This window comes from Ovis aries, chromosome 1 (genome assembly GCF_016772045.2).
Source record: "Ovis aries strain OAR_USU_Benz2616 breed Rambouillet chromosome 1, ARS-UI_Ramb_v3.0, whole genome shotgun sequence".
Classification (NCBI taxonomy): domain Eukaryota; kingdom Metazoa; phylum Chordata; class Mammalia; order Artiodactyla; family Bovidae; genus Ovis; species Ovis aries.
In genome coordinates this window covers 136,075,731-136,093,524 of record NC_056054.1, presented here as the reverse complement: position 1 = coordinate 136,093,524, position 17,794 = coordinate 136,075,731, and the positions used below count along the sequence as shown (strand labels likewise).

At 30.9% G+C, this 17,794-nt stretch overlaps 1 protein-coding gene across 2 annotated transcripts in view; it reads left to right on the top strand.

The window, feature by feature from the left end:
• Nucleotides 1-17,794, top strand: part of NCAM2 (neural cell adhesion molecule 2) — a 607,059-nt gene that overhangs the window by 563,262 nt on the left and 26,003 nt on the right. Inside the window, exon 16 of one of the 2 annotated variants that reach the window (XM_042230008.2) lies at nt 933-6,988. The exons of the other annotated variant lie outside the window; for it this stretch is intronic. Coding sequence (XP_042085942.1) covers nt 933-1,039 — 107 coding nt within the window. The 3' untranslated portion in view covers nt 1,040-6,988. Of the gene's footprint in view, nt 1-932; nt 6,989-17,794 lie in introns of those variants that run through there. 2 annotated transcript variants of the gene reach the window in all.

The following is a 17,794-nucleotide window of genomic DNA, read 5'->3' as shown; positions in this document are numbered from 1 at the left end:
TATATTTCATCTCCAAATAACATGAACAGAAAATGAAATATTCAAGTTTATGGCAAATACTAAAATGTTTTCTTAAGGTTATGATTGTTTTAGAATAAAAAGAAATTCTAAAATAATGGTGAGATTGAAGTTCAGTTAATGGGTAAGAACTTCATTTTAACAATGTGGAAATCTCAGCCAAGTCTAAATACTAATGATACGTTCAAGACAATATTTATTTGGTTTTGCATATAATATAAAAATAAATTTCTATAAGTTATTTTCATTATCCTTGTTTCTCAAAATTATTTTAAATGAGCAACAGTAACATATATGTCATGTGTACCTATGGCCAGTTGAATTAATGTTCCTCACTTCTATTTTTCAAATTTTCTTTGCATGAACTTATACTTTTAATTATATTTCTTGGTACTTCATTCATTATTAAAATATAACTCTTCTTATTAAATGTGTTTTCTAAGAAAATATTACAGCAAAAAAGTACTATTAGCAAACATTACAGAATATGATGAGGTTCATATTTAAGTACTAGTGTGAATTTACCAGGGACACCGTGGATTGACTGGACTAGTCATTGTATCTTCAGTAAAAAATATCTACAATGTTCACATTGGAGAAATCAATGATACGACTAATGTCTATGTTATGTGAAATAAACATTATTAATATTGAGCCTCAGTTATATTTTTAATATGTGACAAATATTTAGAAGTATTTTATACTAGATTTTTTTGTTCTTTGCCTTGTATCAAAATATTTTTTTGTAGGTAATTGGTAGTAGCTTTGTGTACATCTTGTATTAATTATTTTCTCCTTTTTTCTTTCCTACTGTCACTTTTTTCTTTTCCTTTATTTTCATGTTTGTAACTCTACTCTTTTTCCTTAATTATTTTTTTCTTGTTCTACTTTCAAAAATAATTTTCATCATACAGATAAATGCTGTGAAGAGAATAAAGGCGAAAATGGAAGCCAGTCATGGCAGCTGAATGCTGCTGCGTTTTCTTTCATTATAGTCATAAGTTTGTCTTTCATGTTTTAATGTTGCTATATCATATTTCCTTTTTTTGCCCTGAAAACTTACAAGGCTAATCTAAAGTTGCAATAAAGTATTTTCTAACGTCCGACTAAATATGCATGTATCCTTACCCACGAATAGTGACCCTTTTTTCCCTACCCCAAATTGTTGACCTTTAAAGTATACAATTTGTCAGGAAATCACAGGAGGACATTGAACCAAGATTGTTTCTTTCAAGTACTAGTTCACAGAGTAATTTGTTTCATTCTCAACTTTTTTTAATTTCTAAAGTTGGCCTTGTTAAAGATCATGTCACTTTCATTTGAACTTAAAAATGAAAGTGCTAGTCACTCAGCTGTGTCTGACTCTTTGTGACCCCATGATCTGTATAGCCCACCAGACTCTGTCCATGAAATTTTCCAGGCAAGAATACTGGAGTGGGTAGCCATTCCCTTCTCCAAGAGGTCTTTTTGACCCAGCGATCGAACCCTGGTCTCTTGCTTTGCAAGGGAACTCTTTACCATCTGTCTGAGCCACCGCAGAAGTCCATTTGGAACTTAAGCATTTGCTATATCTAATCTTCTTTCATTTGATTATTTTACAAATATAACTCAATATCCATGGCCAAATATTATATAAATAGAAATTTTGTGATGTAGAATTGTGGCTCTTTCATATCGACTTGATTGTTATTCCTTTAAATGTAGGGTTTAGAACTTTATAAACATAATATTTCATAGTGTTTACTATTTATATAACACATAAACCTGATAGCTTTTATTACATTAAATGTGTATGTCCTATGTGCTGCTTGATTTTCCTCTTATTGACATAAAATATCATAAGGAATTAAAGTGAACCAGATTCATTTCTTCAATTTGAATACCAAAAATCTAGACTTTTAGTTTTCATTAAATAAAACTACCTTTCTGCATTTGTCCCAAAGTAAATAGTAAGTTAAAGTAGATTTTATTTTAAAACCTGTGTACTAGGTTTGAATTATGTTTTGAGGTAACATCAAGTATTCATGTTCTAACATAAAATCTTACTTTTTCCTGAAAACCTGAGTCAGTTTCTTTGCAAGATCAGAGGGGAAAAAATGTTTTAGCCACTACTTTCCTGAAGATGAAATTGAGATGAGGACATGTTACTAGATTCCAGCACTGAGAGGAGGCTGGATTTGATGAAGTAGCATGAGCAATGATTTTGATTTTCACATTTCATTCACTACAAAATGAGAAAAAAAGTATTTTGTGTTTTTTACTCCCAGCTACACTCTGGCAAGGAATTCTTACTAAGTATTCAAGACAATTAGGGGGAAATCAAATTTACATATATTAACAAGAATGACAATGGCTCACATGGTAAATCAAATGATGATTTCTGGGCTTTGAGATTCATTCATCAAAAACAATTTGTTTTGTTGTATTTATTGTTTTTATGTCTTCAGTGAAATACTTACAGGATCCTATTATATAAGATGCAAAAGTGGACCAACTGTTGGTAGTCTGTTTTCTGTAATTTATCTTTCCAAACTCTTCACTGTCCCCTGCTGTATTTCTTTCTTCTGAGCTAACAGCAAACCTTAAGAATGCAGAAGTGACCCATTTACAAGTTAAACACACTTCCTTCTCCCCTGCTGAGACAAAGGTATATCCTCCTACCAATGCATGCATTGTTGGAATTTAACCTATTTATTGGAAATGTTCTAGTTTTTAAAATTAAAATAACCAGTGTTTCTGTGTATTGAAAAACTAACTATAATTTTATACTACACTCCATGATTGCATCTTACATTCCATGGATTTGGATAAGACTTGCAGATGTGTTGACTACTGATATGTAGCAAGTGCTAGGAAAGAAAGGAGTTCCAGTAACACTTGCATGAACAAATTTTTCCATTTGTTATAACCTGACTGGATCTTGCCAATATTATAAATATTTCCATAATAAAGTCATAAAATTTATCTTGATATAGTACCTGATTACAAAATACTTTTGTGGAGAACATGTAATATGTCTTTAGTAAGATAACAGAGTTGATTTTTTTTTAAATTTTATAATCTATAATTCAAAGTCACCAACAGTGATATGAAGAACACTCAGTCTAGCTTACATGATACTTAAACTGATATTTGGACAGGTCAGAAAAAAAACTAAAATTAAAATTCTAATATCTTAGCAGAATTACTTACACTTGAGTTGTTCATTTATGTTTTTTAAATATCTAAGTCCAAGTCAAGATATTAATCCTGAAATTAATAAGGTATTTATTATTTGGCCAAGTTTCTATTCTTAGATGAACAGTTATTTTACAGTTCTAAGACTTGTGTAAGTTAAAAAATATTCTCAAGACATCTTAAAATATAAACCCTGTGCTTTGCCTTATGTCTATAAGAAATAGGAGAGCACAAAACTATAAGCAATACAGCTGTTGCATTTCAAAAAGTGAAACCTTAGAGAGTATAAATTACCTTGTCAGATTGTTATTTTGCATTGTAATAAATGTAAATGTTGCTGAATTATATTTTTTATTACTTGAGTTTTACCTTTGTTATGTACAACCATCAAGTCTAACTGACAGTATGTTTCATCTAATTGGAATCTGCTGTAGATCTAAGGAAATGTGTTATTGGTAAACAAGATATAAAAATTCTCCTAGCATCATCCAATTTTTTTTAAATCCAGTGGATTTTTAAATAAAATTATGTGCCTAAATGTATAAATATGAGCTTGTGTGTAAGGTGAGTTTTATGTTATTCATTATATATAATCAGAAATATGTACCTATGTTCATTGTTGTATGTATTGTATCATCAAATGTTAGATCATTTTAACAGTTTGTTTAGACCATATTATACCAGTTATAAAGTTAGGTTGATTTGCTTATGCATAGTTACCATTATTTGCACATAGAGCCTCCTGATTAATTTTTTGTATAAACTTGAAATCATTTTTCTTCTTCCAACCCTTTCCAAGTTTATCTTCTTTTACCATTTATGATTTATCCCTACTGCTCTCTCAACCCCAATTCAAGCTCTAATTATTTATCTGATAGCTGTAAGGCCCATCAAACTACATTTTAAATATGTTAACAGATTATGCCTAGGAGGCAGCAATAAAACCTTTCCTATGAAAAATATTGTCTTACATGGGAGAGCCTTAAGTTAATTTTCATTTTTGGCTTTTCTGTTCTAATACTACTATTCATTGAGAATAAAAACATTTTATAAACCCTATAGCCACATTATTATGCAAGTGTACTTATATACTTGTGTGCGTTCTTTGCTCGTAGATATGAACACAATTGAAATTCTTAACGACTTCATTTTTCTTAAATTTTTTTTATTAGCTTAAAGTATCTCAAGGGTTTAACAATGTAAATAAATAAATAAATTCTAGAGATTGGATTAACATGTATATGTTAGTTATGTAAAAATAATTGCACAAATTGCACATAATTTTGACTGGGCATTCAGCATTTCTTTTAAAATTAACAATTAAAATTACAAGTATGCATAGTAGTTCATAGGTTATACAATTTGGAGATGATTATACAACTCATATTTTCTATTTAATAATCCCCATTAATTACATTTAATTTAAATTATCATTTAAGTAAGGAAAATTCTACAATGTTTTTTTAATCTGGACAGGTGGATTTATGATTTTTCATTTATATTGACAAAATAAAATATTTGAGGAGGAATTAGGCCAAGAACTTTTAGATCTGGATGGGTACTTTCAGATATATGAAAAGCATTCTTTTTATTCATGATATACCTACACTAAGAATAAAACAATGCAGTTTTTAGATTACAAATGATTTTAACAATTCAAGATGAATATTTGCATCACTAATGCAGTAGGGTAAAAATGTTTGTATCTACCTTTCAAAAATAACTAATATTGTATATATTTTCAGTTTGTAGTAGTTAAGCAACATCTCTAATCATAAAATTATCTAAAACTCTCCAACTATTTGTTTTTGATTATGATATTAACAGCATTAAGAGTTTTAAATAAATAACCTTTTAGGACATTACCTAAATTAAATATTATCATTTACATATTTCATAGCCCTTATATATTAGAATTCCATTCACTGAATAAAGATACTAGATGAAAAGTTCATACCTAAATTTGTCATTTTACGTATTTTATTATGGCTCAAATCTATGAGACATAATGTAGTATCCTTTAACCCACTTTTGAATAAGTACAAATCAAGTAAGCTTTTACTTACTTGGTTTTATTTCCTTTCATTCTTCCTTCTTAATTTTTCTTTATACTATTCTCTCTCTCTCCCTTCCTCCCTTCCTTCCTACTCTCTCTTTTTCCCTCTCAATTTCTGGCCATGTATAAGTAAGATGCAGTCCTTCTGTTCCTTTTCTGTTAATTGCTGTTAAATTTTAAATTTCAGAATTTGTGGTATGTATATATGTCATAAAACCTTAAACAAAGTTAATGCATTGAATGGGTAGATTACATTTATTTTCAAATGATTGGAGATATGAATATTCTACAAATTACCCTGAAATAATTTCAATATAAATTGAAATTGGTAAAAAGCCTATATTTAAATCAGCTGATTATGTCATTAAAATGAAGTAGTATTTAATCACTATTAATACTTGATAATCTTAGAATTCAGAAGATATTAACACTAAATATTAGGTCTTAACTAAAGGGAAAAAGTTTCAAACATCTAATTAACATATTTTCTGCCCAGCCACCATCTAAACTAGAGTAATTTTCTAGAGTTAACATCTTTAATTTTTTTAATTATTTATTTCTAGTTGAAAGATAATTACTTTAAATATTTTGTTGGTTTCTGCCATACATCAACATGAATCAGTCATATGATTTATGCTGATATATGTAGTATCTCTTTTTACTATGTGGTACTAAAAGATTTGCTATAACACATAATGATTTAAAAGTAAATAGCATCTCAGTATTTTGGTAGGAGAATGGATTCAATCTAATTTCATTGTTCTGAAATAAATCAGAGATGAGAATCTCATGTCAATGCTTTATTTTCCAAACACCTTTAGTTTCTTTATCTTACCCAAGATTATGAATCAGATAAGGATCTCTGGTAGTCATCCTCCCCTCCTTCATGGTTATTAACTAAGTAATTGGAAGCCTAAAATACCTGTCCTTAAATGTTACAGAAAGAGTGGATTATTCTAGAATATTAGTTTTTAACTACTAGTTAGCAAAATTGAAAAACAAAATAGCTAGGAAAAACACATATGTTCAAAAGTGCTAGTAGTGAATCTGAGGTGATTTGAATTGCAACTGATGTCCTCGTGTCTTTGTTGTAGACTATTATTCCACCTACTTTTTAAAGATATACTCATTCAACTGTAATTAAATTTTAAGTATGAACTAATCTAATATTGGTTGTATTAAGCCTAGGTACATTGTAAAATTTCTTTATTTATGTATGTTCAAATTGAATTTAGTTATTCTTTATCACTCCATTTTTAAGGAATGGAAATATAGTTATAAACCGTAATATTCAGAGATAACATAACTTTTAAATTATGCAATATTTATCTATGTACTAAATGGGCACTGTGAAATAAATCTCTGGTAAATCCTTTTTTCCCCTCAAAAGTAAGAAATTAAAAATGACTGTTTTTAAAGAATATCCATAATTCATGAACTTCTTTCAAGAATATTTTTATCTCACATCTTAACATTGATTTTATATATAACAGTTCTGTTTTAAAGTGACTATTTCTGATCATTTTAATTGCATTTGTTTTCATCATAGCTTATTTTCTTAAAATAAAATGTATGTTATATATGTATTATCCTCAATATCATCTCTTATTTAAAACCTGTGACATAATATCCAGCACTATGTGTAATCCTATGCATGAGTTTCATAGTATATTAAATGTCATTTTATTTTCTGTACTTCTGTGTCTCCATTGTCGTAATAAAGAAAACTGAGGAAAACCTTTGCTATATGTGTTTTCTTTATTACTGGTACAAACCTTTTCTGTCTTGTGTGTTTTCATTTCTAACTTGATCAGATTCAATATCTCAAAGTAATAAATGTATGGTAACACATGCATATATATTTCTCTCTTACAAACAGTCAGTTGTTGGATTGCCAGTTAAAAATTAAATAGTGTAGAAATTACAAAAAGGAAAATACTCATTTTCAAGATTTGCATTATTTTAAGGCATGCTTAATCTTCCTTTATCCAGAACAGCCTTCTCCCAAATATATGTCTTAAAGACCACTCATTAAAATGTTTCATATGTTTTAAAATGAAAATTATAATATCTATATTTTGTTACAATGCTTAACTTCTTTCAGTTGATGAAATAGTTATAGAAGTTTTATATATTGGGAGACAGAAAGAGGTAAGCTGATTTTTTTTTTTCTGTTCTTGTTTTTGTTTTTCCCGAAGCTCCTTAAAAATGATATGGTATCAAATGGGAAGTATCTGGGGGTATTTGAACATTTTCATAGCGACTGTCACAGTAATTTTATATTACCTGGTTAGATTTATGTTACTTTATTTTGGGGGGCCACTAAGGAATCTAAAAATATTTAAGCAAATATATTCTAGCATTCTAATCAAACACCATTATCTTATTATAGCAACAATCTGAGGGTTACTCATATTCTGTTTTCCTTGTTTGTTTGTTTTATCAAATTACACTGAAAGGAGGTATATCTAAATCTCTTGTCTGTTACTTATATGATCTTCTAGATTTGACCTGCTTCCTTTGACTTCTTGATTGGACCATAGGAAAAATTTTCTGGCAAAGGAAAGGCTGTGTATTAACTGACCACCATGCCTTCCAGTAGTCCTGGTACTTCTCTTAAGCTGCTGTTATATTTCTCACTTCAACTTATACATAAAGCTTCATTTATTCTCATGATCAGTGTAATAAACTCACATGGTGTATTTAGTCTTAGCATATCAAGTTAAATTTTATTATTTTCTGATTTTTATACATTGTCTAAAACATTTTTAAAATGACTTATTTATATTTTTGGTAGAAATAAATAATATTATCTTTATATAAAATAATATTTTTACTGTCTAATTAAAACTAAAATAGATATTTCCATTTCAACATCTATCCTTTTCATTTTTAAAATCTAAATAAGCAACTTCAATACATAATTTGCACATTGGCTATATGCTTGCTTCTTTACTGATTTCTCATTTATTATTACAAGAGAAAAATTATTTTAAAAATCATATTAGAATATAATATTTTATTTGTTTAAATGTGGTTAAAACAGAGCTAAAAATTATTTCTTCAAACTAGCATTTTTGGTTTGAAGAATCTCTGAATGACAAATTTCCATTTACCTTTGCTTCTATATAATTTCATCACGCTGAACTGGATATGTACATTACCTGAAGGACTAAATGCAAAATTCACTGATGCTCTTGAAAAATTACAAGAAAAATAGTATGCTTTTTGGTACTTATTGATGGAAAACAGAATAACAATTAATTGGATTTTCATATACTATCCTGAGACTTACTCTTCCATCAAATGGCTCAGATATGAAGGAAAGTTTACTTAAGGAAAGAGAAATATTTCTCTACAACACTATTCAGTATGGTTTATATAGATTTCCTCATACAAACATAGGAAATTGAAAATGATTGACTTGCCTGTGTGTTACTCATAACTTAGTATGTCACATTTTGGTAGTTATTAAAGGACATAAATGTAATTATAGACATTCTCAGTTGATTCAGGCCTATTAACCATTCCCATTAAGATTTTAAAATATTAACTTTTTTCCAGCTCTTAAATATACTTTGTTTTCTAGGATAGTTTCAACTTTGCACCAAAATTGAGAGTAATGTACCAAGTTCTTATATACCTCTTATCTTGATATATGCATAGCCTCCTCCACTATAATCATGCAGAGTGGTACCTTTGTTACCATCAATGAACCTACATTGAGACATCATTTTTTATCCAGAGTTTGTATTAAGTGTTACTCTTGGTTTTGCAGATTCTATAGGTTTTGATGAATATATAATGACATGTATTCACCATTATGGTATCATACAAAATAGTTCCAGTGCCCTAAAAATCTTCTGTCCTCTGCCTGCCTTCTCACTCCTGTCTCTCTGCTAATCCCTGACAACCACTGATGTTCATAGTTTTGCGTTTTCTGTAGTGTCATATAGATGGAATCATACAGTAAGTAATCTTTTCAGATTGGCTTATCTCACTTAGTAATGTACCTCTAAAATTCCTCCTATATCTTTTCATGTGCCTCTGTATCTTTTCATGTTCATTTCTTTGTAGTATTGAATGATATTCCATTGCCTGGATGTTCCATGTTTTATCCTTACACCAAATGAAATAAATAACGTTTGTCTCTATTTTTCTTAGTGAAAACCTACACTTCTGTTTTATAGTTGATGGTATACAATATAGTCATTCAGATGCAGTGTGCAATAATAACTGGCCCTACATGTTTAGAATGTTTCCTTTTAATAATGTAGCTTAGTTTGTTTTTTTTTTTAACCCTGATGCAGAAAAGGAAGTCTCTAAGACACATTAAAATACATGTGAAAATGGAAATTTTGTAAAATTAATAGGTTATAAATTCCTTAAAAATGATAATATCATTCATATATTTGTTCACATTTTGCATTTATTGTTTTATAAATTTAGAAAATTCAAAAGTATGTATATTTAAGAATTTTATAATAAATAGGTTAAACTGTCTGGAATTTCAATAAACAATTTGTAAATCATCAAGTGTAGTTTTATATTGATGCTCCTGCTCTTTAGTTACTAAGTCATGTCCAACTACTTGCTACCCCAAGAACTATTTAGTCTGCCAGGCTCCTCTGTTCATAGGATCTCCCAGCCAAGAATACTGGAGTGAGTTGCCATTTCCTTCTACAGGGAATCTTCCCAATGCAAGGATCAAATCTCTATCTACTTCTTGGCAAGTGGATTCTTTACCCCTGAGTCACCTGGGAAGCTCTAGTTTATTCTTGTACAAATGTACTTCAATTTTGTAATATAGTCTTTAAGAAAAAAATATATTTTGTTTGTGTAAAGAAAATTTAATCTCCTTGTTTTAAATATAGGGAATACTCTTAATATTAAAAGAAACAATGAAATTGGCCATTTAATGAGTGAACCAAGGACCTAAAATTTAAACTACTCACTTTTTTTAACACTTTTTTTTAACAGATCAATATCTGTTTTGATCATATTGATATCATTCTAAGAAGCTCCCTTTTCTACTAACCAATAAAAGCTTCACTGTCTTATGTGAAATAACAAAATTAATTCCATGAAAGTAAATTGAACATATACCATAAGATTTAAACTGAATATGAAGAAATTATAGAGTGTGTGAGGTAAGAATAAACTTCAAATATAGCACTTTGAATAATTATCATATAGAAAAATATTTTATATTACTATCCATTTTTTAGACAGGATTTTGTGGCCGGTGGTCTCCTTCCAACATAATTAGCAGTTTGAAATGTCAGTGTAGATAGGAGCATAGATATTCTGCTATGCAAATGCTTTAGATATTTCACAATTTCCCATGATTTATATTTGTACCAGGTTTTCAACAATTATAAAATATTCATTACTAAGTTTTTAGTTATTTGAAATATTTATCAGAAAAATGCTGGTATCTACTATTTCTTTTAGCCAAGTTTTTTTTTTTTTTCAAAATTAATGCAATTATTTTATTCTTTAATTTCCTTTCTTACATTAAAACATGTTACCTTAACTCATAAAATTTGATGTTTCCATCAGCATTCTCATAGAAGAAGAATACTTTTTGTATTTTAGATTATTCACTTTTTACACAGAATTGTTTTAAATTTAGAAAAGATAGATACTAAAACCTTAAGGGAGATTGGATAGATATTTAAAAATTGGTCAAAATTATGCATCACTTGAAATGTCATTCTAATTAAAAGTATATAGAATAAGTATACAGGCAAACTGTTTACCATCTGAACCACTAGGGAAGCCCATACTAATTATAATTCATGGTATATATGTAGGTATATACATATATAATACAAAATATAGTTTAATTTATCTTATACAGTGTCTACTTTTTATATTTTTTGATGTAGACCATTTTTAAAGTATTTATTAAATTTGTTACAATAGTGATTCTGTTTTATCTATTTATCTTTGTCGGCTATGAGGCATGTGGGGCCTTAGCTTCCTGTACCTTCTGCATTGGAAGATGAAGTCATAACCACTGGACCACCAGGGAGGTCCCTACAGATAATGTAGGAAGTCCCTACATTATCTAATGTGAATTAAATCACTAATCGCAATATGAGACTGACTATCTTCTAGCTTCTTTAATCCAAACATCAGGCAGGTATTGACATGTATATATGCACTATAGAAAAAGGTATGGAATAAGAGAGAGGGAAGGCTGGATGGACATTTTAGCGCTGTAGCCCAAGCCTCTACTAGCCACCCCCCGCAACCATTGCAACAGGCTCTATTTCCTTGTCTATGTGTTTCTAGTCTCTTCCTACCATCTTTTAAGAAAAGATCAGTTAGGTTTTGGTGGTGGTGGTGATTATTTTGTTTTAGTTGATTTATTTATTCATTTATCTATTCAATTGAAAGGTTCATTTTTTAACCTCATAGTTTATCACTTAATCAGTATCTTCCACCAATTACCCCCAATATCAAATCCCTAATATCCATAAATATCTGCTAACTTCAGGTTATACTGTATATTTTCATATATCTCCTTCTTTGCTCATATTATGTTCTGACTGAAATGGGCTCATCATCACAGTGTCATGTCAGAAGTTATCTTCTCTATCATGCCTTCCTTGACTACTAACCATCAGCTTACATGCTTCTTCCACCTATTTTCGCAGGTCACAGTATGTTACACCACTAGAAAAGCATTTTCACTCACCCCTATCAATACACTAATAACTCCCAGTGAAGAGAGTCCTTTGCCTTTTTCTTATTTTAGTCTCACAACAATTTGATAGAATTCTTTAATAGCATTATGATAATCATGTCATATGACTATCACATAGGATGATCATATGTCTTTGACCAATTTATTACTTGGCTAAACCATAACTTGTATGATATAAAGGACTAGAAAATATTTTGAAAAAGCATGCCATTCACAATCCTACTTTGTAAATGTACATATATATAATATATAAATATATATTTACATGTATACATAAATAAACATATATACTTTTAGAAAAGAGTGTAGGGTTTTACAAATTTTAATTAATTTGCATAGTAAAGTATATTTATAATTTCCTTTCCATTACTAAACCAATTATCCTCAATTAACTGCTTTTTCTTGCCTCAAATCAGTTACTTAGTTTAAAAAATACGTCTGATTTATCAGTGCTACCTCTTGATACTATCTTCTTCCAAACCTCTCCTATTAGTAGAGAATAGGGACTTGAAAGGAAATTGTAGATTAGCATTATATTTATGCATCTAAAAAATCATTATACATGTAATATCATTTTGACAGAAAAATCAAAACGACTAGAAAATAGACAGTATTAAGAATAGTAAAATACAATCTTCCCCTCCAAAATATTGTATGAAAATAAATTTACTTGTAGGTAATAAGTTGTCTACATCATTATTGCTTAACTGATTACACCCAAGAAAGACAAGACTACCTTTTTAAGATGTACCAAAAATAACCTGAAGACTTAAAACCTATGAGAACTTCCTTGGTGGCTCAGAAGGTAAACAGTCTGCCTGCAATGCAGGAGACCCGGGTTTGATCCCTGGGTCAGGAAGATCCCCCGGAGAAGGCAAAGGAAACCCACTCCAGTACTCTTGCCTGGAAAATCCCATGCACAAAGGTGTGTAGGCAAAGAATCGGAAACAACTGAGCAACTTCACTTTCCTTTTCCTTTTAAAACATATGTAAACAATGGCACAGGGCTTTATTGATATGTTTGAGTAATGTTGAAAGATTATTGGTGAATTTTGCTTATATCATTTAAAATCTGAAAATTTTCAATTCCTAACTTAATGAGGAATACTACAAAGGGTTTTATCAAAGAACCAGAAAGCTAGAAAATCCCATGCAATATAAACTTCCATGTAACTACTGACCTCCAGCATGACTTTTATAGTATGTTTCTAGATATATAAAGAGCTCCAATGAACTCAATATGTGTTCATTTAAAACACATCTAATTACCTCTGTGTGATCCTAAAAGCTAAAAATCCCTCAGACATGTCCCAAAACACTTAAAAATTGGTGTAATTACATACAAGTATGTACATTTTTCAAGTTTCTAACAGTTTTTATTTTTAAGATATTTTTAAGATTTTACCCTTTTAAAATTCCAATATTATTTGCCTGAAATGCAATCCTTTATAAAAGACTGCATGTTTATCTTCACTGATGATAATACTCTCTTCACAGCCAGCACAGATATAACCTTATATACGTTTTTCCTTTAAATCATACCCTGGAAAACATGTAAGATAGAACACTGTACCCACACAGGTTTTGTACAACTAGTTCAATAAGCAATTGAATATCAGAATAAAGTGAACATTTAAGGGCACTCCACGGACATGAGTTTGAGTAAGCTCCAGGATTGCTGATGGAAAGGGAAGCCTGGCATGTTGCAGTCCATGGCGGGGTGGGCGGGGGGTGGGGGGTGGCAAAGGGATTGATATGACTGAGCGACTGAACTGAATTGAACTGAACTGAAAAAGTTGCTAATGACCACATTTTGTCAAAAAGCTGAATGATGTAATTACTTTATCTCATAAATACTATTAACAAGAATTGTCCAAAAAGAACTGATATTACAGAGTAAATGATTAGAACACAAAGAAAGTATAGTCATAATTTAAAATGAAGGAAACTTTGATCCACTTCATATTAAAATGAACTTTTAAGAGATTTAATCTTATTATTTTATTTAAATGGATATTTACATGTTTAAAATATTGTGCAAAATAACCTTAACTATAAAAATAACAGTAAATGTAATTCAGAACCTCAAAACTAATGGTGAGCTAAAGTAGACAAAAATGAAGAGAATACATATTTCTTAGGCAAGAATACTGTAGGGGGTTGCCATTTCCTCCTCCACGATATCTTCCTGACTCAGGGATTGAACCCATGCCTCTTGTGTCTCTGGCATTGGTAGGCTGATTCTTTACCACTGTGCCATCTAGGAAATATGCATATATCTATACAATATATATTATATATATATATATATTTGTTCACAAACTGAGCAGAGTTCAGTGTTATCTGTCAATAACAGATATCTGTCAGATAACACTGTCAATAAGAGCATTATCAATAATTATCTTTATTTTTTTTTAATTTTGACATCAGACTTTCAAAGACTGGGAAAGATTTTAATTTGACATATAGAAGTAAGGCAATGATCAAAATGGTAAATTTATTATACAAATAATGAAAAAATTTAAAAATAATATTAAACTAAAAAACTTCTTAAGTTTTAGTCACAGTGATATGCACATCTGTAACTGGAAGAATGAAAATATACCGAAACCTTAGGCCTAATGAATAGTTTATCAAAAATAGTAAAAAATACATGTAAAATATAAACATTTATTTACAGTTATTTTATGCACCATACTTCATGTATGCTAGCAATATTAAAGTACTTATACTTGCTGAAATCTAGGAAGATTGGGGTAAAAGAAGAGAAATCCTAATTTTTTAAAAGAAGATACTTTTATTATTATTATTATTATTATTTTACTTTGCAACATTGTATTGGTTTTGCCACAGATCAACATGAATTTAAAAAAAAAAGAAGATACTATAAACAAGTGATGAGTAATAAGTTTGCTGTAAACAAAGTGGTCATTTGTGTTATTCACTCAGTCATATCCAACTCTTTGTGACCCCATGGACTGTAGCCCATCAGGCTCCTCTCTCCCTGAGATTTCCCAGGCAAGAATACTGAAGTGGGTTGCCATTTCCTTCTCCAGGGGATCTTCCTGACCCAGGGTTCAAACCTGGGTCTCGTGCAGTACAGGCACATACTTTACCATCTGAGCCATCAGGTTTGTAAAGTAATATTTCTACAGTGTTTTGGAATTCCCAAAGTTCCTTCATATATGATTATCAAAGAACATTTTAGCTAGGTTATATGGAAATTATTGTCGATATTTCATTAATAATTAAATAGAATAAAAGTGTGACTGAGATATTTCCATTTGTAGTGTGTTGGCCACAAAATGGTGGAGATGAAAATAATTTCCATCAATGTTTATTTTCTATAAATTCAATTTCTTGTATTTTTATATTTTGTAAATGTACATTACATTTTTCTCAAAAGATGAATATGTTATAAAGTTATTTTAAAATAAAAGCACGTGTCACAGGAGGAGATATTCAATTTTTCTCTGGTCGTGTGTGTGTGTGTTAGTCACTCAGTCATGTCTGACTCTTTGCGACCCCATGAACTATATAGCTTGCGAACCTCCTCTGTCCATGTGATTCTCCAGGCAAAAATACTGGAGTGGGTTGCAATTCCCTACTCCCTGGGATCTTCCTAATCCAGGGATTGAACACAGGTCTCCAGCATTGCAGGCAGTTTCTTCACCAACTGAGCTACCTGGCAAGTCCTCTGTTTGTATGGAGAAGCAACGAAAAATGTGGCTTGGATTGGAGAGAGAGTATAAATTCCAATCGTAGTAGCTCTTGAGTTTGTTTGAATTTTTAAAACATTTTGGATTAATAGAAATTGATATGTTTAGTCACCCTTGCTGTTATAGTTTGCAGTGATTCTTTCTTTCTTTTTATTTAATACAATTAAAGACAAATTGATCAGACATTAAAAACCTCCGAATTTCAAACATTTGTCTCAAACAGGCTTCAGTTCAGTTCAGTTCAGTTCCTCAGTTGTGTCTGACTCTTTGTGACCCCATGGACTGCAGCACACCAGGCCTCCCTGTCTATCACCAACTCCTGGAGTTACTCAAACTCATGTCCATTGAGTTGGTGATGCCATCCAGCCATGTCATCCTCTGTTGTCCTCTTCTCCTCCAGCCTTCAATCTTTCCAGCATCAGGGTCCTTTCAAATGAGTCAGTTCTTCCCATAAGGTAGCCAAAGTATTGGAGTTTCAGCTGCAACATCAGTCTTTCCAATGAATATTCAGGATTGATTTCCTTTAGGATGGACTGGTTGGATCTACTTGCAATCCAAGGGACTCTCAAGAGTCGTCTCCAACACCATAGCTCAAAAGCATCAATTCTTTGGAGCTCAGCTTTCTTTAAGTTCAACTCTCACATCCATACATGAATACTGGGAAAACCATAGCCTTGACGAGACAGACCTTTGTTGGCAAACTAATGTCTCTGCTTTTTAATATGCTGACTAGGTTGGTTATAACTTTCCTTCCAAGGAGTAAGCGTCTTTTAATTTCATGGCTGCAGTCACCATCTGCAGTGATTTGGGAGCCCCCAAAATAAAGTATGTCACTGTTTCCACTGTTTCCCCATCTATTTGCCATGAAGTGATGGGACTGGATGCCATGATCTTAGTTTTATGAATGTTGAGCTCTAAGCCAACTTTTTCACTTTCCTCTTTAACTTTCAAGAGGCTCTTTAGTTCTGTGCTTTCTGCCATATGGATGGTGTCATCTGCATATCTAAGGTTATTGATATTTCTCTCTGCAACCTTGATTCCAGCTTGTGCTTCATCCAGCCCAGCATTTCTCATGTTGCCCTATCCTTGCCGCAGTCCTCCACTGACCCATACCTCCACAGGAGACTCTCAAGCACAGTTCTGTCCCAGTTTCCATGGGGTTCCCAGGTCCCAGGCACACAACACCTGCCTGAGCCCTCTGAGTGTCCCTGGCAGGAATGGGGTCCGATTCTAAAGGCAAATTCACCCCTCCAAACAGGTTTATCAAATGTGAATTCAAATTGAATGGATCAATTATATGGCAAAAACAAACACAGCATCTAAAACAATTTTCCTCCAATTAAAAAATTAAGAAACATTAAATGGAATGGATCCATCAGTTCAGGGATTAACAACAGTCAGTATGAATACAGGAAACCCATGGTCATGACATAGAAGAAAACTGTGGTATGTGGAGAAATGAAAAAAGAGTGGGACATTGTTCTTAGTTTGTTATATCAGTCGTTTCAAAAGTTTACCCTTTAATAGTGAATTTTATAACATGCTTGAATAAGAGTCTTCATTGTTTTTTCTACTTGTGATTACACTTGCAGAAGTCATGTCTCAAATATACAAAAGTAGATACTTGGAATCATTTTTCTAAAAATCTAAAGTACATAATAATGGTATTTTCTATGAATATGCCTGATTCCTCATTGAATATAACTGAGAGAAAACTATCAAACCTAAAGACAAAACATATCTAATTTAAGTTCTCTTTAGCAAGTTAGGTATTCCCAATAGGAAATTGTCTTATAAATACAACTTTTCTCTACCCAACTCCTCAGGATTGAAAAGATTATTATCTTTCTTGAGTGGATTATGTTAAAAATGTAAAGGTTTCAGCTTAATCTATAGTGGGCAATACTGTGATCATACTTCATTTTCAATATCGCCACTGTTGATAAAGCTATACAGTTTATCAACATTTTTAAGTCTTTTAAAAATACTTTTTTTTTTCTGTTGACATAGTCTAGACCTTAATCTTGTTTCTATACTTTAGCTCTTTTTGCTATATTTTCCTACCCTTTGTTGATTTTGAGGGATCCTGGAAAAATATCACAGAACACC